The following is a 21993-nucleotide window of genomic DNA, read 5'->3' as shown; positions in this document are numbered from 1 at the left end:
AGGTGGTGGGAGGCAGGGAGACCCGGGATTTGTGTGTGTGTGGTCAGCCTTCCTGTCCCCACATCTCTCTGACCTCATCTACTACTCCCGGCCACCTCACTTCCACCACCCGGCCATTTCTTCACTGTTCTTAGGACAAACAAGCACGTGCCTCCTCCCCCAGCCCTACCCAGGGCTTTAGTATTTCCTGCTCTGTCTGCCTGGACCGCAATTTCCTCTTTACCATCTCAGGTCTCTGCTCAAATGTCACGGTATCTGTGAAAGCTGACCATACACACACACTGCTTGGCCTGGGGTCTGGGCAGGACAAAGGTAGGTCTAGGCCAGGCTGGTAACAGGTTGGTCTAGGCCAGAAACACCAGATAGGGATAGAGGGGATGGAGTGGATGGAGTGGAGGGTGTTGGGGTCCAGCACCAGCAGGTCCAGGGGTTCCCAAAGGTGTGGACGGAGTCAGCGAAGAATGAATGACACGGAGGTAGCGTTCAGTTGACCAGCATGGTTGGGTTCTCTTGTCTGGTTCTATCCAGGATCTCCAGCCAGGTTCTGTATTTTATTGTCTTATTACATCTGTATTTATACCAGTTGATTTTAATCCTATCAATTTCTATTCCAAAGGTTAGGGCGTTTCTTATCTCCATTCCAGGGAGTAAAGATTATGTAGTTTAAGCGTGATTGTTCGTAGTTAAAGTGATTAACTACCCGCCTGGCACTTAGTTAAGGGGTTTTATTCCCTCCCTAACTTCGGGGAAAAATCCCTACCTGGGGAAACAACCTTTCTCGGAGAGGTGACCTTGGTTAAAACACATAGCGCCAAGAAAGGGAGCAAACATATTAAGAACAGTATGCTATATACGCCAGGTCCCTTGAAACATATGCTGTGCAGATGTTTCTTCCCTGCAGCGACTGTGTCAAGCAGCAAGGATGGACTGGCTTCCAGCAGGAGGGCATGTGGATGGGAACTACTAATTGCCAAGGCTTTTCTGTGGGAAGGGGACAGTGGAGCTGGGCCTTGAGGAGTGAGTAGGAGTTTGTTGGATGGAGAAGAAAAAATAAAGGCATTTGGAGCTTGAGAGAAGGTCTGAGGTGTATGAAAAGGCAGGATGGCTCAAACAATGAACTGTCTGGTAAGCAGAGAAAGTGAGATCAAGAGTTCAGCAACAGGAAGTCAAAGAGTTTTCAAATGCTAGGCCTATAATTGATCAATCAGATGCTCTGTCCTCAGGGCCTTGGGGACCATGAAGGGGTCCATGAAGCCAGGGAGTGCGAGAATACTCCAGCTGCCCTGAAATGGGTCGCAGAAATGCTTAAGAGGCAGAACCCCAGACAGAATGATGGGTAGGATGGGCTGGTGGGGGCAGGGTGTAGAGGATGATGTCCAAGTCTAGTTTGAAGGCTCCGGGGGTGAGGGCTTGAGAGAGGAGCAGGTTTGGGGACAATAATGAGAGTTGGGCCTGGGCCAGGTGGGCTGGCGCACTCTGAGTTGGGGACCCTGGGTCACAGAGCTATTGTCTCACAGGACGTTGGCCCAAGATGTTTACGTTTGCCACCTTTGGGCTCAGTCAGGGCCGCTGGGCAGAGTCGTGAACAGGGAGAGGACAGATCAGTCCGAAGTTCTGGGCGCCACTCCTCTTCGCTCCTGCCTCCCCCGCCCCTCACCCGGATGCCTGCTTAGGAAGGGCTTCCCTGGGTGCTGCAGCCCTGTGGGGGTGCAGCCCTTGTTCTTGGGGGTACCGATGGTGCCCAGGCAGCTCAAGGACCCTTCAATTTGGGTAGCAGACCCTGTGGGGAGAGGGGGTGATGGCGCGCCCCGGGGTTAAGCGGAGTGCCGGCGGCTGGTGGATGTACAGCGGCGAGTGAGCGCGGGGCCGTGGGTGCAGTCTCTGCGGTTTGAGTCCGAGAGCCAGGTGGCCTGTGCCTGTATTTTTCCACCGGTTCCTGCGCCTAATTGCTTCCCTGGCTCCCCAGGCGGCCTGTCATCCCCTCCATTCCCGCCTCTGACCGGGTGGGGCCCTAACCTCGTCTGCAGGCACTGCGAGGCGGGGAGGGGCGCGCAGACGCTCCCACACCCGCCCGACCCGCGAAGCCGCCGGAGGGCGTGGGTACGTGCGCGCGCGCTCGGCGCCGGGGCGGGGCCCTCCGTCCGCTCCAGGCGGGGCCTCGCTGCGCGCGGACGGCTGGGGAGCCGCAGGGCAAGGGGTTGGGGTGGGGCCGCGGTTGCCTGCAGGCCCAGGGCCCAGGCCCTCTTCTCATCTCACTTCTCAAGGGCACTCGCCAGTGCCCTGGCCTGTGCTCCCCCAGGGAGGGGAGGGGCGGCGGGAGGAGCTGTTGGAAGGAGTCCTAGGAGCACAGAGCAACAGGAAGAAAACGGAAGTCAGCCCTAGGAGAAGGCGTCCTGGGCACCTGCGTAGCTGGGACGGTGAGCGCAGATCACGGTGCAGTATTGCTTGGGAGAAAAGGGCGCAGGGCAGTTCTCAGCAAGTGTCTCTCCAGATTCAGGGCAACCCCAGCCACGGTTCAGAGGTTTGTTTGCTTGTTTTTTTCCAGAGCCTGAAACACTGAATCTAAACCTCTGACGATTGAAAATGTGCAAGAATAGCCTGGAAGTGTTTGTAAACAAAGAACAAGGAGGAGAGATGGGCATATTAAACTCTAAAATGACAGTAATCAAACCAATGTGATTTTGTCACAAAAATAGGAAAATAGATCAGTGAGAGTAACAAAGATTCCTACAAAAATATGTAAAGTTCCTTCCTATAATTAAGAAGTTAAATAGCCCTAGCCTGTTTGACTCAATGGATAGAGCTTCGGCCTGCAGACAGAAGGGTCCCAGATTCGATTCTGGTCAATGGCACATGCCCGGGTTGAGGGCTGGATCCCCAGTAGGAGGGGGGGCCTCCTGCCCCCATGCAGGAGGCAGCCAATCAGTGATTCTCTCTCATCATCATTGATGTTTCTATATATATCTTCTCTCCCCTCTGAAATAAAAAAAATAATTATAATAAAAGTTAAATAGCCCTGGCCAGTGTGGCTCAGTAGTCCGGTCATCAACCTGCGTGCGCATCGAAGGCTCAGGGGTTCGATTCCTGGCTAAGGGAAGGTACCTGGGTTGCAGGTTTGATCCCTGGTCCTGGTCGAGAAGGCAACTAATCCATGTGTCTCTCTCACATCAATGTTCCTCTCTCTCTCTCTCTCATTTCTCTCTCTCCCCCTCCTTACCCCCTACATCCCTTCCACTCTCTAAAAATCAATGGAAAAAATATCCTTGGGTGAGGATTAACAAAACAAAAAAGAAGTTAAACCTCAGTAAAAAGAGTAAAGGGGTTTATCGGCCGTGGTTCTCAACCTTCCTAATGCTGCGACCCTTTAATACAGTTCCTCATGTTGTGGTGACCTCCAACATAAAATTATTTTCGTTGCTACTTCATAACTGTAATTTTGCTACTGTTAGGAATCATAATGTAAATATCTGATATGCAGGATGTATTTTCAGGGGTCGCGACTCACAGGTTGAGAACCTCTCGTTTAGAGCATTTCCCCCCAAGAACTCTTGGAGAAGACCATTCTGCTCCCCACTGTTTGCTCAGCACCCACAAACACAATATATATTTGAGTGAATGCTCATCACTGGTAATCAGAGAAATGCAACTTAAAGCAACTACATAGTGCATGTTACTTAGATTGGCCAAAAAAAAAAAAAAAGTCCTGTGTTGGCAAGAGTGCAAGGAAATGCGTACTGCTGTGTGCTGACGGTGAGAGTGTGAATTGATAAGACTTATGTGGTTTGCAATAGTACAACATTGACAATAGCACAAACGCATATTATTCGGGTTCACTACATGAAACGGGACTAAATAAACAAGGCTGCTTCTAGTCGGGAGCAAGCTAAGGAGAGGGGAGTTGCACATGACTCGGAGTCCAGGAGCAGCCACAGCTCCCCGGTTCTGGCAGCATTAATATTTTTTAAACGTGAGAGTCTCTACCGGGATGCATGCTACCGAGCTGCGAAAAGATCGAGGCTGCCTCGCACACACTGTAACAACAACTGGCCTCTGAATTGGGTGTTTACTCTCAACTTTGGAGAGGTTGAAGGGTGCGGCCCTAGGCGAGTGTTCTAAAATCTCCGCCCTTCTTCACCACCTCCCCACTGAGCGCGCCCCCTGGTGGTGAGAGAGGGGAAAGGGAGAGTAGAAAAGGGAGAAAGGGAGAAACACCCAAGGGAGATTTCTGAGAATGCAGGGAGACAGATACTCTCCCGGAGTCATACACCCCGAGGGGCAATCCTCCTCTGGCTGTTAGGGGTGCCCACGCTCATGCTGGTGGCAAGACCGGGCCTTTCCTGTTTGTGCTCGCCTCTGCCACACCTTTGCACACACAGTTCCTCACACTGTACGGCTCTTCCCTCCTTATGTCTCAGCTGACACCTTCCCTGACTCCACGAAGGTCAGATCCCTTGGCATGACGTCACCTTACGGCACCCCAGACCTCATTCGCCTCCCTTTGAACAGAACTTGTGACTCATGTCTGCCATCCATCCAGGCTGTGGCCTCCTGGGGCAGCACAGTGCCTGTCTTGCTCTCCATTGCATCCGGTGCCCAAGACATGCTTGGATTCTGAACAGCTGGCACTCGGAAGCCACGGCCTGCACTGGACGGAGGTAGGCGAAGGCACTGACATGGTCGAGGCCCAGCAGAGAGAGTTTATTAGAGAGGCAGGGGCAGACGCATATTTACACGGGCCGCACGGGGCATTAAAAGAAGCAGAGGTGGGGGGTGGGGTTACAGGAGCGGCTCAGACGAGTTCCACCTTGGCATTGGGGTACACTGCCACCACGTCATAGCCCTCCGGAGGCTTGACGCGCGCCTTGGCGTGGTTCTCGCAGTACAGCCGCTCATCCAGAAAGAAGTAACCGCGCTGCTTGAGGTTCAGGCCGCAGTCGCTGCACATGAAGCACTCAGGGTGGTACAGCTTGTCCCGCGCCTTGACGATGGTACCCCTGGTGGGAGGCCGGCAGAGGGCAGCATTGGGAGACGGGTTCTGGAGCCCGCCAGTCCCGGGCGTGGGGTGCGGCAGGGGAGAACCGGGGTCGAGGTGGGGCAGGCAGGGCTGATACTCACACGATGCCGTGGCCGCAGCGTGTGCACTCCGGAAGCCCCTTCAGGCCGCTCAGTGGGGCTCCCAGCTTGCCGGCCGTGGGCTTCAGGTTCCGGGGGCTGCCAGGTCCCTGCCGCTCCCCTGAAAGCCGGAGCAAGAGCCAGGTGCGGAGGGGCGGAGGTAAAAAAAAAAAAAAGAAAAAAGGGAAACACTTCACTTCTGTGGGGTGTGGGGCTGAGCCCTTGAGCCCGGCTTTCGGGACCCCCGGCACACAGGCTGGGGATGGGGTTTGGGGAACTCTGGGCAAGGGCCGTGCCAGGGATGGCGCAGCGAGGGGTTGATCCCTGAACACCAGGAGTGGGAAGGAAGATGGGGGAAGGGCTGGCGTCTTACCTCCCTCGCCAGCCTCCAGCATGCCCTGCAGGTAGCGGAAGGAACCTGACTGCTTGGGCTCCATGGGCACGAGGGGCTCGGCAGGCTCCTGCAGCATCCGGTACACCTCAGAACCCCTGTGGGCTCCGCAGTCGCGGCTCCGTGGGAGGCCTCTGCCTGGGTCAGTACTGGGCAAAAGAGATGCAGTGCCAACCTTCACTCTGCCTGCTCAGAGGTCTGGTGAAAGTTTCATGGTCAGTGTGCAAGCAAGCTGAGATCCAAGCATCAAGTATCAGGGTCAGGATGGAACCTGGTGAGATCTGAGGGGCCAGGGCTTAAGATGGGATCTAGGTGTGGCTGCAAAAACCAGGTGTCCGGTCCTACCTGTGGGGTGGAGACACATGCATGGTGCTCATCTGGGCCAGTAAGGTGGCCTCACTGCTGCTGCCGTTGTGAGGGACTGAGAGGAGAGGTGACTGCCCATAAGGAGATCCCAGGTCTGGCCTGCCATCTTCTGGACCAATCCCTGTGGCTGAGGGCCGCCTGCTGGTCACTGGACTGCCATCCTAGGAGAGAGAGAGGTCTGAGGTACTGGGAGACCCTCTGGGGTAGGGCCTCTGGCCACTCCTAGTATAGCTACCCCCTCCGCTATGCCAGGCCTTCTTGGATGCTGGCTGGATATCCCTGCTCTAGCATCTCTGAGTGATGGTGCCCAGCCAGGGAGGGAGTCTGTGGGGAAGGGCTGAGCCTTAGGCCTGGTTCAGTCTCCCACCCCCCCACCCTGAAATGAGAAATGCCTGTAGGAAGTCAGCACAAAACTCTGCAGACCTGAGACTCAGACCTGGCTCATGAGCCCTGTGGTGGTTCTGACCACAGTGCCCGTGAGGGATGGTGTTGGGACGGGGGCATCCCAAGAAACTCTTTTGAGGCCAGTGTGTGTGGCTTCCTTGTTGAGGTGGTCCTGGGGCCAAACCTTCCTACTTGCCAGAACTGTCCTGGATACTGGATGGGTCCATGGCTAGAAACAAAAAAGGAACTTCTGTCCTATAGCCAGGAAGGGTCACCAATCACTGTGTGCCCAAGGACCTTTGGGGAGGAAGGCTGAGGTTTACATGTGCCATTGTGAGGCCAGCTTCCTCTAGGCTTGTACCTCTGCCCCCATTTCCTGCTTCCCAGGCTAAAAAGGTGGCCTTCTGTAGGCACTGCAGATGAGGGGCAGAGGCAGGGCCAGGGTTCAAACCTCCCCAGCCCACTATGCCATGGCCAGGCTGATGTCCATGGCTGAAACATGTTGAGGAGCGATGCCCTGAACATGCCTCCTCAGCCCATGAGGAGTCTTCTTATGGGCGTGGGTCTGAATGGGGTCTAGGAATCTCTGTCTCTGCAGAGTCCAGGGCTGTGCTGCCCCGGCTGCAGGCAAACATGCCCACAGCAATGTGAACACAGGCACACACACTCTGGCAAGTACGTGTGCATGAAGACAACACACACCAGCCAATCCACCTACATAACCTGGTCACACACACTGAGTCACATATATACACAGAGCCAGTGCTGGTCACCCTGGGGAGGACGGTGGCGGCCTCCGTGGCTGGAATGAGGTTGGTGGCCAGAGCAGCCTGGCTGTAGGGTGGGGCCCAATCGTCTAGGCCATGAAGGTGGTCTCAGCCTCAGCCTGGAAGGTGACATTTAAATATCCCCTTTGCTCTACAGCAGTGGTCGCCAACCTTTCGGACCGCACGGACCACCAGTGGTCTGTGGACCACCAGTTGGCGACCACTGCTCTACAGTCTGGACGGGGACACTAGGTGGGGAGGAAACGATGCCTAACTTGGGGGGAATAAGTCTGGCTTGGACTCAGGCTGCCTCCAGCGTTGGGGCACAGTTGAGCTTGCAGGGCTCTGCCTGACGGCCCTTGCTTTCTGCAGGCTCTGAGCTGGGCAGGAGCTTGGGTAATGAATGGGTGGACCAGCAGCTGAATGGGGGTGATACCACCACATGCCCTACCCCAACAGACAAAGCAGAGGTGCACAGGTGGGCTCCCATCAAGAAGGCAAGAGCAGCAGGAAAACACTGTCCCCATTGGCCCAACAAGAGCCCTGAGAAACCTGAGCACTCTCATATATGCATGTCTGCTGGGCAAGGAGGCGGGCAAGGCTGGCCATGGGGGCAAGGCTGGCGTGGTACAGAGGAGGCTTCAACAGGAAGGGGAAGTCAGAGGGTCCTGGAGGAAGGACCCCTCTCACCCCCACCCAGCAGGGTGTGAGTCTATTGCAGGGTCATCAGAGCCACTGCTCCTCCACAGCCACCCATGCAGCAGCCGCTCTGGGTCTGAACTCGGTGGGTAGGGCACCCATGGTGACCTCGGTCCCAGCTCTACCACTCATTCACTGAGCAAGTCACTTCACCTTTGAACCTCTGTTTCTTCATCTGTGAAATGGAGCATGTGATGGTCTCTATATCATAAGTTCCTTGTGGGGATAAAATGGGACCGTTGCATACAAAGCACTTAGCATAGTGCCTGCCACACAGCAAATGCCCATTGGATAAATAGGTGTCATGGGCATACCTGAGCCCCATTCCTGGGCTGCTCCTCTCTGTGTGGTGGTGCACTGGTACGTGCTTGCACTCTGAGTGCCTGCTAGCTGCTGATCTGGCTGTTGAGGCCTTGGTTGGGTTAATGAGCAGAATGGGGGAAACTGTCTCCCACATGACTATGGTCAAAATGTGAGACACGCAGTTTGGACGGAGGTAGGTGCTGAGTCCAGATGGGTAGATGGCACCTTCCAGAATCCAAGCTCTAGCTCTCTGCCAGTCTGGAGAGAACAGGATGAGTATGCAAGGGCTGCCAGCTCCACCACGCTTGCCTTAACCCAGCGGTTCTCAACCTGTGGGTCACAACCCCTTTGGCGGTCGAACGACCCTTTCACAGGGGTTGCCTAAGACCATCCTGCATATCAGATATTTACATTACGATTCATAACAGCAGCAACATTACAGTTATGAAGTAGCAACGAAAGTAATTTTATGGTTGGGTCACAACATGAGGAACTGTATTTAAAGGGCCAGAAGATTGAGAACCACTGCCTTAACCCATCACCTGGTTCTCAGCTTAAATGCCACCCTCTCCAGGCAACCTTTCCTATCACCATCCTTCCTCTGCTCTGGGCTGTACCAAGTGCCTCCTGCGTCCCCACATGAGGCCTGAGAGGAGAGTCGCCTATAACCCTACATGGAAGGTGGGCCTGAAGCTCCTGCTGGCCCTGCCGCATCCCTCGTGGGCGTGCGTGCCAGGGTAGCTAGTGCTGGTCTTAGGGCCAACTGTGGTTTTCTCCTCCTCTGTGGGCTCCAGCTGGGCCCACCCTCCTCCCCTGTAGGCAGAGGGTGGGGACAGTGTGGGACAATGGGCCCTGTGTCTGTGTTACTGAGGATACAGTCCTGCAGGGACGGGGTGGGGGTGCTTCTTTCGCCACCCATGGAGCTCATGACCTTTTAAGTACAAAAGGCGGGCAGTAGCTGAGGGGCTGCCCTGTTGCTTGTGGAAAATCCCTTCACTTCCAGCCTCAGCAGCCTGGTCCTCGAAGAGGTCAAGGAGGGACAGTGTGGGGTGATTAGGATGGTCAGCTGTTTCTGCTTACTATGCCTGGGAACTAAGACCAAGAAGGCCTGGGTTCTGGGCCCAGCCCTCAGCCCCCCAGGTCCACTGGCCCTGAGCCTCTCCTGGAGACCGAACAGAGCAAGCTCAGGCCCCTTTGTCCTATCCATTCTGGCACGAGCCTCACACATGAGTGGGAGGCCTGTACTATGCTGCTCCCCTCTGCTTGGCCCAAGTGTGGTTGATTTGTCTGTGTCCCCCGCCCCCCTCCCTCTTCCCCAGCTGCCATGAGCCTCGGGTTCATGGGACTACCAGAGCAAGCTTCTGAGACACAGGTGAGGCCACGAGTCTGCAAGAACAGCGGAAGTCCCGGAGAGAGGACACCAAGAGCCTCTTTGTTACACTGCCCCATCCCCTCCCTCCTCACCTCTCCCCTCCCACTTCCTCTCTGATCTCTTGATAGAGTCACATGGACTCCTTAGACCCCTGGCTTCTGCCATCCCAGAACTCCTACGTGTCTCGCCCCTTCTGGAACAGGCACCCCCTGGCATGTGGTAAGCATGTGGCCTCGAGGATGCCAGCAAAGGCAAGGTGGGGACTGATAGATGGTGAGGGAGAGGCCACAGTAGATCCTTGCCTCCAGTTCAGCAAAGCCTCCATGGCAAGAGTGGACACAAGCACCCAGGAGGTTATGGCCCCACAGTTCTGGCTCCATCACATACCAGTCCAGTCTCCACCTTGCCCAAACTATGTGGCACAGAGATGCTGAGCTGGGTGGGGCTGTTTTATACCGGAGTCTTGCCAACTGGGTGCCTCTCAAGCCCATGGCAAAAAGAGGTTGAAGAACAGCCTGGCCCCCCTCACTCTCCTTGAGGACAGCACCATGGCTGTGACTCTTGTTATACATGAAGAGGTGACTGAGCAGGTAGGCCTTTAGCCGGAAGTCTGCTAGATGCAATCCCAGGGTGGCCAAGAGAAAATTTCAGCCTTGGATAGGGCACGGAAGTACCTTACATTCAAAGGTCAGCCCTATGGCCTGAAGTTGGCTCTGGCCAGGTGATTACTCAAGGCCAGGATGAAATGCAAAAATGTCCCATTGCCTGTGGTCAGCCCACAGCCTGAGGTTGTCCCCACTCTGTCCCCAAGCCTGGTGACTTCCTCCTGGTCTGGCATCACTGGGCACCGGGGTGAAACCCAGCTGGGTGGGTGGTATCCCTGAGCCAAGGCCTGGCCCAATCCCTCCCAACCACAGACACCTTAGTCCCAGAATCCAGGACTGCCTGGAGTACAGACAGAATCCCCAACAGGTGCCCATTACCTGGGGAGCCCAGGATGGGTCATGGGCATGGCCCAGAGAAGCCTCCTGCTTCAATCTGGCCTGGGGAGCTGAGAGCCTTGGTGAGGACATCCAAGGCAGTTAAACCTGTGGACCAGGCCTGGCCCCTGTTCCTGGGCTTGCTCTGAGTCTTTACATACCTGGGTCTCGGGATCGATGTGGATCCTGTGTGCCTGAGCCTTGCTATCCTCTGGGGCACTGGGCCAGCTCCTGCCTTCAGGCCTGTGGCAGGAATCAGGATGGTCAGATATATCTGCTTACTCTGCCTGGGAACTAAGACCAAGAAGGCCTGGGGTCTGGGCCCAGAGCCACGCAGGACCCGGCCTGACACCCGGTTCAGAGAAGGAAATTACTCCAGTGCTTTTCCCGGCACCAGAGTGGTGGCTGTTGTGGCAAGGAGACATGACTCTAGATTTGCCACCGACCTGGGATGGGGCTGTGTGTCCCTTCCCTACCAGCTGCTCCATCTCTCTCTGGTCTGATTCCTAGAGAGGGAGCTACATAAATAAGCTCAGCAAAAAGAGGGCCACCTCCCAACAGAGTGAGCCAGGCCTCACACATCAATCAGCTGGGAGCTCATCCACTCAGCCCTCTTCTGTCTGCAGCCTCTGGCCGGGCCTGGGGGGTCAGGCATCCATGGGCTCTGGGGGAGGTGGAATGGAGGCTGAGGGATGTGCCTCCCTCCTGCTGATGCCGGCAGAGTCATCACCAATGTCTGCCCAGCCCAGATGGGAAACAGGCCATTAGGAAATTCCTGCTTCACCATAGAAACCAAAAGCCAAACACCACTCAGGAGGGAAAAAACATCATTAACCTGACACAAGCAGGGCAGACAGGCCTGGAGGCTACTGGCCTGGGGCCCAGTCCTACCACTCAGTAGCCCTGTGGGAAGGCAGGCCAGGGGTGCATGGACTTTGGACTGGCTGGTGGGTATGAAGTGAGGCTACTTAGACCAAAGGGGAATAATGTCTCCACTCTACCCCAAAAGCCTCTTGGGGTTTCTACTTTGCATCCACTTCCTGGGGTTTCTTGAGGTCCTGGGCCAGCTGCTCAATCCTACCTCTCTCCCCACTCACAGACCTATAGTCCACACCCACTCTGCACTTCCTCGCCTTTGCCTGTTCAAAGAACTGGGGCCTCTGCACTGTCCCCAGTCCTCACCTTTGCCTTTGTCCATTCCTTTGCCTCCTGCAAAATACCTCTCTCCCCCACAGCTGTCTGGAGGTCTGTGGCACCAACCTCTGCTGCCCAGGGCAACACCACCACTATTGGCATCTGGCTCCAGCCCTCTCAGCCAGGCTACCTAGTGACTGCCCCAACTCACAGCTCTCACTGTGGCCTCCACCCACTGAGAACTCTGGGGATAAACCAAGGACATCCCATGTGGCTATCTGCCTTATACTTCCCTGAAGTTCTGCCCAGAAGAGAAGTACAAGTCTGAAGTCTGAAGGTCAGAGAGCACCAAAGTCCCAGAGCCCTGAGGGTGGCTCAAGAAATCAGATCAGAATGAAGGGCTTCTTCATGTGTCAACCTGCATCTCCACACCTTCACTTCAGGCTGGGGAGGTGACTCCGTCTGCCATGTTTAGGTAAAGTGACAGCCAAAACGTGGGCTGTGCAAAAGCATCTTGTACTGCACATAATGGGTAACAGAGTCCCCACCAGAGGCCCCAGGGTTGGAGCTGATGCCAGGAAAGTCGTGGATCTACAGAGCATGCCCAGAAAGTGGGGGTTAGCTTGAATTGTTAGACACCTGGCTTTGAGTTCCAGACAAAATAAGCATAGCAGGGAAACTGGGCATTTATTTCACTTCTCATCCTATGGAGAAGTCTGTGGAGGAGAAAAGCCCTCTGTACACAAGAGGCCAGGTAGGGAAGCTGGACTGGGAAGAGCCCATGCTGGGGAGGGGGGCCCTTAGGGCCCAAGCATAGCATAGGTCCTGGCAGGAGAGAAAGCAGAGTCAGGGGTCTTATAGGTGAGAAGGTGCCCAGGAGAAGAGATGGTGGCCCAGAGAGTTATCAGGGCCTCTGTGTATCGATCCCCCAGAATCTGCATGTGTGATGATTGAGGATAGGGTGCCTGAGGACTGGACCCCAGGTTTTCACCCTGACCGAGCAGGCTTGGTACATCATCATCACTCAAACCCAGGTTCACAAGACAGTCCCCATTTTGGAGTTGAGGAAGCTAAGGGCTCTGAGATTAAATCACTTGGTGGAAGATAGCAGTTGCCAAGTGCAGAGCTGGGACGGGAATTGTGATAGTAGAGACTGTGCTCGCACCTGCTCCATGGCCAGGCAGCATTTGGGGACTGAAACGCCCAGAGTGGAACAGGTCAGTGGGCTCCGGGCTCCATCCATGCCTGGCTTGGAACAAATGACCAGGGAAGGAAGGAAGGAAGGGGGCCCTCCACCCTGCCCCCAGCCCGCCACCCTGCCTGACATCATTGCCTCTGGGAACCTCCTGACTCAGGCCTGCTGTGAGCCTCCCCCACTCCCACCCCCTACCCCAGCCCCAGCACCACCAGGGCTTCCCTTATTCAGCCAGAAGAGTCAAGCGAGAGGTGAGTCAGGGCCCAGGAACCCAGCCAAGTGGGGTGGCCTCAGAGGCCACTCGTGGGCAGAGCAGTGCTGACGTTTCGCCGGGCCAGCCTGAACCTCCGTCTGGGAGAGGGTGATGAATGTGATCCTGCTTTACGGAGAAGGAAACCCAGGAGCACAGGGTCATCTGGGATACCTAAGATCCCAGAGTCTGGATGAGGACCAGCGCCGCTGAACTCCCAGGCTGGGAACTCTGCACTGTGGGCCAGGAGGAGTGCACAAGGCCTGGGCTTACCTCTGGACCCACTTAGCACGGAGAGCATAGCCAGGGGCCCTGACCCCAATCTGGACCTGGGCCAGACACAAATGGGGGCTACTTCAGAAGCCTTCCCACCATGTTCAATGGACCAACCCCCTCCTGCATCTCTAAGACAGGGCTAGCTGTACTGTGGTTTGGGGAGGCTTCTCCCAGTCATGTCCACAGGGGGTCATGGAAAGTCCCTGTTATCAGTGAACGTGGCAGAGCTCAGCAGTTATGCCTGACTTCACTGGATCCAGGCAAGACGGGGGGCAGGGAGATCTCAGTCAGCCATGACCCAGCCTACTGTTATCAGAACTGAGCAAACACCCAGGGCCTGAGCATGGCATGGGACGCCCTAGACAGACCTTCCATCCTAGACCATCTATAGGCCACAGATGGGGCTTAGTGACTGCCAGTCCTCCCCTCATGAGGCTGTATAACATTACATAGGCCTTGGCATCCAGATGTAACAAGGGCAGAGGCATGGACCACAGTGGGGAGCGGGGGCACAGCAGGTATGGGGCTGGTAGGAGTGGTCAGCAGCCAAGTAGGCATGGGGTTTCTGGGAGTGAGAGAGACCAGAGGTCAAATTTTACTTCCCAACTCCCTGGCTGTGGGACTTTAAGCACCCTCTAGTCTTTCTTCCTTTTGAAAAAAAAAATATATTTTTATTAATTTCAAAGAGGAAGGGAGAGGGAGCGAGAGATAGAAACATCAATGATGAGAAAGAATCACTGATTGGTTGCCTCCTGCAAGCCCCACACTGAGGATCAAGTTCACGACCCAGGCATGTGCCCTGACTGGGAATAGAACTGTGACTTCCTGGTCCATAGGTTGACATTCAACCATTGAGCTACGAAGGCCAGGTACCCTCTACTCTTTCTGAGTTTCAGTTGTCTCATCTGTAGAGTGGGGCCTATATTAGGTTTTACTTTATCAAGTTGATTCAAGGACTAAAGGAGGTGTTGGACAAGTAACCTCTTTGGTCATTAAGCTGGTCACTTAGGGGCGAGGAAAGGACTGAAGTCACCCCTCTGGAGGCTACCCAAGGTCTTATTTCAGCCCTGATGTTGAGCTGCTTCCCCCTGCCCTAAGCTCCCAACACACGTCCAGCCCAGTGTTAAAGGGGGCTTCTGTTTTTTAAGTCATCGCCATATCCAGTGCCTGCCAGGCCCCTGTGAAAGTGCTACTCCTTAGGTCTGGGGTGCCTGGGCGCTAGAGCAGAGAGGCTGTGAGGCCCAGCACACCCAGGATGCTGGCCACCCATAACTTATCCTCCCCTGAGGTCACCCCCTCCCAATTATCCTGGCCCAGCCTTCCCTGTGCGTACCTGCTCACGGAGAGCGTGAGGTGGTCGTGGCAGCCCTTGATCCGGTTCTGCGCCTCCAGGTGTGTCATGAGCGCTGTACTCTCACCATTGATGGCCTGAATCAGGTCCCCAGGGCACAGGGCAGCCAGTGCAGCCTTGCTGCCAGCATGGACCTGTGGGTGGACAAGTCAGATAGCCAGGCACTCGTCACCATATGGCCTTGTGTAGCCTCTGCTCTGAACACCCAATTCCAGCACCTGGAGGCCTGGTGGGGTGTTAGGGCATATGCGAGGAGCTTCCTCTGGGCTGGGACAAGCGGGACGTTACTCCTGCAGCCTGCACACGTGCCCAAGGATATGCAAGGGACACACAGGGAGGCATGTGCTCCTAGATACATACAAAGCATGGACATTTCACAAATCATGCCACCCAGCCAGATCGCACAGCAACCCTTTGACCAACAGTCAAACCCTTAGTGGCCTTGGCTCCCTTCCTGTTTCCTCTTGTGCCCACCCCACATTCACCTCCACCCACCCACACTCTATCTAGGTCATCGGAATGTCCAGGGGGTCCTCCAGGTGTCTCTCACCTCCACGCTTCCGCAGATGCTGTTCTCTACCTGGAACATTCTTTCCTTTGATCCCAAGTCCTAATGACCAGCCTACTCCTCCTCATCCTTCAGGTCTCAGCAGAGAGGCTGTGTCCCCTGGGAGCCTCTCCTTTGGGCTCCCACCCTACCCTGTACATCCCCTGTTCCACTTTGCTCCCTTAACATTGCTGGTGCCTCCCTCTAGGTCTGGGCCATCACCTCCCCAGGTATGTCCAGGGCCATCTACTTCCAGTTCCCAGCCTGAATTCCTGGGTCACAATTTTAGCCCCACTTCCCTGCAGGACAGGCACTCACTCAGGCCTCCCCAGTGTCACTACTGACCCCAGAGGGTCAGGTGGTATCCACAGCTTACAATGCTGGTCCCCTGATGAGGGCTACTTGAGGCTGGGGACAGGCTCACCAGAAAGCCTGAGTGGGCAGCCTAGGGAGCCCTTCACCCATCCCCAGTCCTGGCACAGCCTTTGGAAAGGATGTTAGGCACCCTCATTCTCACCCAGTCCCTCCTGGGTGCTCTGCTGCGCCTCCGGAGCTGCCAGTCACCCTGTTCCTATTGGTGGGGGTGGGGTCTTCTGGAAACCTGGCTAGGTTCAGCTTCGCTAGTGCTCAGTAGTGAGTGGACAACACTGAGGTGCTGGCAGCTCCTTAGCTGGAGTCCTGGTGTCGGCACTGCCCGAGCTGACCTACCCTGCAATAAGCTGCCCTGAGGAATGTTCTGGAGCATGACACCCGCAGCCACCTGCCACCATTAATGTTCACTCATAAGGTCTTGGTACTTGCACAGGCCTGTCCTCCATCCCATCCCTCCTGAAGGCCCTGCTCGGGCCCCCTCTCCTCACGGATACCTCCTCTGTGACATGGCCTAGGCTCAGCGCTTTGCCCATAACTAGCTCTTGGCACCCTCACAAGCACCTGGTGAGACGGAGGCATTGTCATCCCTACTTACAGACAAAGAAAGAGAGGCTCAGGGGGAGGGGCGCCTCACCCGGGCCCCACACTGAAGAGGAGTCTTCTTCCTCAGGGGGATGGCTGCAGGATGACTCAGCCAGCACAAGGGTGCGTTCAGGCCCCTGTGGGTGGGGGAAGTTCTCGAAAGCAGAGGTGGCTGGAACTCCTGCCAGCTCCACTAGCCCGGAGAGTTCTGGTCAGAGAGGCGGGAGGCCAGGAAATGGTGACTCTCCCCACTGACTTTCCATGCATTGTCTCATTAATCCTGAAGGCGAGCCCATTTGCTGGGTGAGATGGCCGAGGTCCGGAGAAGAAGAGGACACTCAATTGGTAAGTGGGAGTTAGGATTTCAACCCCGGTCAACTGCTTCCCAGCCCTATGCTCACAACTACTGTGTGTTTTTCTGCAAAAAGGGAGACTGTCCCAGGTAGAAGGATCGGCATGTATAATGGCTCATTTGGGAGCGAGAGTAAAAATAAAAGCAGGCTTGTGACTGAAACATCATTCATGAGAAGAGAGTAGAAGAGATGAACTCAGAAAAGGAGCTGGGGCCAGACCTGTGGGCCTTGTAGGCCCAGGTGAGAATCTGGCATTTCTCCTAGGTGGATGGGAACCATGGAGGGTTCTAAGCAGGGAAATCACAGGACAGAGTTGAACTCAAGTCGATCCCTCTGGCTGCAGAGTGAAGGATAAACAGACAGAAGGGAGGGAGTGAGTCAGCTGGGAGGCTGGGACATGAACCAGCCCCTTTACCTGTAGCGGCTACTACCTCCCCAGCCCCTGCTCCACTCCACCCAGCCTAGAGGCTGGGACGGGCGAGGAGCCAGAGATCAGGTGCCATATTTTCCAAACAGTCCCAGTCAGCTCCAGAAAGGCCTGGATTCCTGTCCCTGCTCTGCTTCTCAGGGTACCACACCTTAGCCCAGCCGTGGGCAAACTACGGCCCGCGGGCCGGATCCGGCCCCTTTGAAATGAATAAAACTAAAAAAAAAAAAGACCGTGCCCTTTTATGTAATGATGTTTACTTTGAATTTATATCAGTTCACACAAACACTCCCTCCATGCTTTTGCTCCGGCTCCGGTCCAGTGTAAGAACCCACTGTGGCCCTCGGGTCCGAAAGTTTGCCCACCCCTGGCCTAGCCTCTCGGAGCCTCAGTGATCCCATCAATAACGTAAGGCCAGAGGGAGTTCTTCTAAGGCTGCTGTGAGGACGAACTATTTGAGACAATCAGGACAAAAACCTCCCATGGGGCGTCGGGCACACAGTGATGCTCATTCCCAGCACCAGTTGCCGGGGAGCTGGGACCAACACCCTTCAGGGTGTGGCCTGGAACACTGTGGATGCACCCAAGCCAGCAATCACTGCAGTCTGTGAGGAAGGAGCCCTGGACAATGTTCTTTGAGACTTTGTGAGCTAAGGTGGCAAGGTCCCAGCTCTGCCAGGCTGCCAGCCTCCTCCCTGTCTGAGTGTAGCTGTCCCTTCTGGGTGGGAGAGGCCCTGGAAGCACGAGAGGGTTGGGTCTGGAACCCCCGGGGTGAGGACACTCCCATTTATCCTCAGTGTCTGCAAACCTGCCCTTGAGGTATCTGCTGGGCAAGCTGTGGCCTGTGCCTCCCCAGCCCCATAAATCTCCCCAGATCCCACCCAAACCCAGGCTCAGCCATCCTGGCTCCTCAGGCCTGAGCTGCTGCCATGTGACTTTGGGGGAAAGGGGGGTTTCTTCCAGGCAAACCATCTCCCAGCCTGCCTGCCTGCCTGCCTGCCTGCCAGGGGCCTGCATCACTGTCAGCTCCAAACAAGGCCGCCGCTGCCGCCGCTGTGACGTGTGGAGGCCTTTCCTTGTAGGCAGCCAGCCGCGTGGGCAACAGATGTCTTTGCTCCCTGCCGCCTGTGGCCGTCAGCCGCCGCCACTGAGCCTGTCAGCAGCCTCACACCCAGGATGCCTGGCCCACCGGCTAGTCTAGCGCCCCCACCAGCCCACCTCTGTGGACACACAGCATGACATACACAGGCAGACACAGATGCTCACCCCCTCCCCCAGCAGGGCTCCCTCAGGAAAGTGGGAGATGAAAGGCTCCCGGATATATAGCCGGCCTACCTCACTCAGCCCCCGGGACCTGGTGGTGTGGGGTGAGGGCAGATGTGGGAGGCCTCCCAGGACAGCTGGGCCTGCCTGTCACCCTGGCCCCCAGCAATGGGATTCCATGATTCCACACTCCACCGGGTGCCCACCCCGCTCCCAAGAACTGAAAAGAAGTGTCTGAAAGTCCAGCCAGCTTGGTCCGGCCCCCATGGCGAGAGGTGGCAGGAAGGTGGGGGAAGGTGACTCTCAGTTTCCCCGGCACAGGCCCCTGAAAGGCCAAAGCAGCTGTGCGGGCGCAAGGGATGACTCTCAGATGCCCTCCGCTGCTTCCCTCCAGACTGGTAGCCCCAAAGGGCAGGGCCTGGGCTCTCTCCTCTTCTGTCCCTGAGGCTGGGACTCCCAGGGGCTGAGTCTGAGTCCTGGTGCCTCAAGGCTGGGTCAGGATCCCATCTCCCCCAGGATGGGCACCCCCTCTGATAGGGCCTGAGTCCTCTCCTCTGCTTCTCTGTCCGCAGCCCAGCCCGGGGTTGTGCCCCTTCCCTCCCTCCTCTGACCTGAGCCTGGGGCAGAGCGTGGTCCTGGAATCTTGAGGAACTGGGCTGAGGCTAACCCAGCCCCTTGACTTGAGGGGAGAGGTCTCACAAGCTTAGAGTCAAGTCTCTCTTTTTCCTGGAAACCACAGATTCGTCCTGTTACTTCCCCTTAGGTCACCTGAGGTCACTGATTAGAGACTGCCCAAAACCAGTGTGGGGGAGCTTTCTCTTTTCAGATTCAGGGAGGACCCCAGCTCAGCGGGCAGTGACCTTTGATAAGGGGAGGGGACTCTCAGTCATTTTGCTCCAAATCTTTAGGTTGGGTTCAGTCTAAGCAGGGTTGCCGAGCTTCTGTAGATCTGTCCAAACCCCTGGCCCGCGACTGCGGTCCTTCCTCGGCCTGCAGCGAGCCCCCCAATGAGGCCAGCAGGAAGGCTGATGTGTGAACTCGTGGGGTGTTCCTCCAAGGGACAGGCAGGCAGGCCCAGCAGAAGGGAGGGAAAGGGGTTGGGGCGACACTGCCCAGCCGGGAAGCCTCCTCTATATGCTGCGGGTCACCCAGGCCAACCCTTCGCCTTCGAGCCTCAGGACCGTCGGGGATCCGGGTCCCGGGCGGATCGCGAGGACCAAGTCTCGGATCCAGGACCGCCCCGCCGCCCCGTGCCCACCGGACTCACCCGCGAGATGGTGAGGGGCGCGCTGAAGTCCCGGCCGCCCACCAGGCGGAAGCCCCAGGGCGAAGGGCCGCGCAGGGTCACGGAGTGGGGCATCGCTGGCGGGAGCCGCAGCCGGAGCCGAGCGGACACTGAGGATCGCCGCCGCCGCCGCCGCCGCCGCCGGGACGCCGCGCCCCGCCCCCGGCCCGCCCGGCCCGGACCCCGCTCCGCCCGGCCCCCGCCCCCGCTCCCCGCGCTCCCGGATTGGCCCCGCCGCGGCCCCGACCCTCCCACTTCAGGGGGCTCTGAAGACCCGCCCTCAGCCCACGCCGCCGGCCGCCTCGCACCCCCTCCGGGTTCCCGGAGACCCGGGGCTGGGACGGCTCCGACGTCCGGGATCCTGCCCCGGCTTGCGCTGCGCGGGCCGCGGACCCGAGCCCGGCCGCGGGAGCTCCGCACAGGCCCTTTGAAGTCGCTCCTATGGGGCGGCGCCCAGCCGGGGAGGGATGGGCGGGGGGGAGGGCAGGTGGGGGATGGGGCCGCGCCTTGCTCAGTAACCTCCTCCAGGTTCTGGCCGGCTAGCCTGCGCCCCCACCCCTCGGTGCGCCAGTCCTCGGAACAGCGAGCACTGTTGGGGAGCCCTGGGCCTGAACAGGCCTAGGTCAGGGACACAGACCCAGCATGACAGCCCGCACTGCCGAGTGTGGGGGCGGGAGCAGAAAGGTGCCCAGCCTCGTTCCTGGAGGCCAGGAAGGCTGTCTGGATGAGGTGACCCTGACTTGAGTCTAGAAGCAAGATGTCTTGTCTTGCCATTCAGGTGTCACTGCTTCCCCCGGGCACTGAGCCTTCTCCCGCAGTTCTCTCCCGTCCTCCTTTGCAAGGAGCTTTGTTTCCACCAGGTTCCTGGAAAAGGAGCAGCCAGGATGACTGGGGTAGCAGCTGTCCCACAAGCAGGGGATTGGACTACCTTCACTGGGGGCCCTCCCTGGCCCTCTCTCCACTCTCAGCCATGCACTCCAGGACATCCTTGAACAGCCTTTGCAGGCGCCATGGCGTGGCCATCTGGCTCTCCTGGTTGCATCCGGGCAGCAGTGTTTGCTTCTCCAGACTCTGAGGAGGTCCCTAGTTTAGTCATGTTTGGACAACCCGGTGTCCCCTCTTAGCCAAGTTCTGGTCAGGGCTCTGTCCTCCGGAGGCTACGAGGCTGTGGCCTGAGATGTGCCTGGGAGTCACTAACACCCCCAGGAGAACTGCTGCTTGAGAGGCACGAGCCTAGGGTAGTCTAAGGAAAGCGGCACCCTTTGGGGTGGAACATGGATGCCTCTCTGGGAGATGGGGTGCTGCTGTCTGTTGAGCTTGCAGAGAAACATGAATGGTGTGTGTAGCAGTGGTGTGTGTGAGTGTGTGTGCGGGGTGTGTCCACACCCACAGAGCATCAGCCATTAGGTGGCACTCAATCCTGTGAGGTGGAGCAGGTTTCCAGGGCCCACATGGACAGAGTGGAAGGGGCAGCAGGAGAGTTGGTCTCTGGATGGTCTCTCAGAGGCTCTTAGGCCAGAGGCTCCTTAGGACTTGGACCTCACTGGATGGCTTGGAGAGTGGGGCAACCACCCCTATCACCGACTGAGGGCTCGGTGCACAGCTTGCCGGGTGGTCAGAGACTCCTCATCTGGACCCCAAGAGCACTGTGAATGTAGATGGCACAGAGCTTTGCTGGGTGGGAGAGGGGACCTCAAGAGTCTATGGAAGTTCCTACCCAAGACATCTCATAGTGGATACCTGAAACTCCTCCTTAGACATTGCTTCCTAGGGACTGTCAACCCCCATATCCCCCCAAATCCTTTCATTGTTTTCTTCTTTACTTCCATTTGAGAGTGTATATCACCCCCTTCCAGGAGTGGTCCTCCTGAATATGAGTTTCCTAGCCCCTCCCTCAGCATCTGGGCATTTAGTCCATCTCCAAAGGCTTGTCTCACAGGGTAGCAGATGGCGGTGGGGTGGCAGTGACTCTTCTAGGATCTGGTACATGAACTTTCCCATTTCATTGTACAGTTTCTGAGGCAGTTCTAGGGTCCAGGGTCCCCACAGTAGGTTGTTGATGACATCTGTACTTAAGAGGATATCAGAGGCCCACTTCTGATAGGCCTAGGCTGGGCTATATTCCTGGAGACTAGCCCTTCTTAGGGGCCACACTGTGAGCTCACTCCTGAGGAACCCTACATCCAACCCATCCCCAGTACTTTCTCCAGGAAGCCCTCAGAATTTTCTTTTCACTCTTAATGACCTTGCTCCTAGGGGATCGCTATGTTGCTGAATCTCTATCCTGCTGGGGCACTAAGTCATAGGGCCTATCAGAAGGGAGGAAAAGGGGTTGGGATATGGCATAGGCAGTTACAGGGGCTGGGAGCCCTCTCCAAGGTGGAGATAGTGGTAGCTGGGTCATGCCTTACCTCTGCCCTCGTGGCCTTCACTTGCTCACTGCACATCCCACCAGGCATCTGTGCTTCTGGGTATAACCAGACTGCTCATGTCATGCATTCTTTATCCACTCAACAAATATGTATTGAGTACTTTCTGTATGCCATGGCCTATGCTGGAATCAAGAGATCCGTGGGGGCATGGG

General features: G+C 56.7%; 1 protein-coding gene and 1 long non-coding RNA gene across 3 annotated transcripts; one reads left to right on the top strand and one right to left on the bottom strand.

Moving 5' to 3' along the window:
- The first annotated feature begins 2216 nt into the window (after positions 1–2216).
- On the top strand, positions 2217–2656 carry LOC308520456. Its single transcript, XR_013996093.1, has 2 exons — positions 2217–2417; positions 2546–2656. It is a non-coding gene; the product is annotated as an uncharacterized lncRNA (long non-coding RNA).
- A 1395-nt stretch (positions 2657–4051) lies between these two features.
- Positions 4052–19556, bottom strand: PDLIM4 (PDZ and LIM domain 4). Of its 2 annotated transcripts, XM_081093012.1 has the most exons (7): positions 19392–19556; positions 14563–14714; positions 10536–10617; positions 5849–6030; positions 5486–5652; positions 5116–5233; positions 4052–4994 (listed from the first exon to the last, which is right to left on the bottom strand). In XM_081093012.1, exons 1-7 carry the CDS (start codon positions 19482–19484, stop codon positions 4790–4792), a joined length of 999 nt encoding a protein of 332 aa, XP_080949138.1. In that variant the 5' UTR covers positions 19485–19556; the 3' UTR covers positions 4052–4789. The 2 variants fall into 2 exon arrangements, with proteins under 2 accessions (XP_080949138.1, XP_080949139.1); XM_081093013.1 differs by lacking the exon at positions 5116–5233 and having other exon boundaries at positions 4806–4994; positions 19392–19534.
- Positions 19557–21993: the final 2437 nt, after the last annotated feature.

Source organism: Myotis nattereri (genome assembly GCF_964212035.1).
Source record: "Myotis nattereri genome assembly, chromosome: 5".
NCBI classification, from domain to species: Eukaryota; Metazoa; Chordata; class Mammalia; order Chiroptera; family Vespertilionidae; genus Myotis; species Myotis nattereri.
The sequence above is the reverse complement of the archived record's forward strand: the minus strand, read 5'-3'. Positions and strand labels throughout refer to the sequence as shown.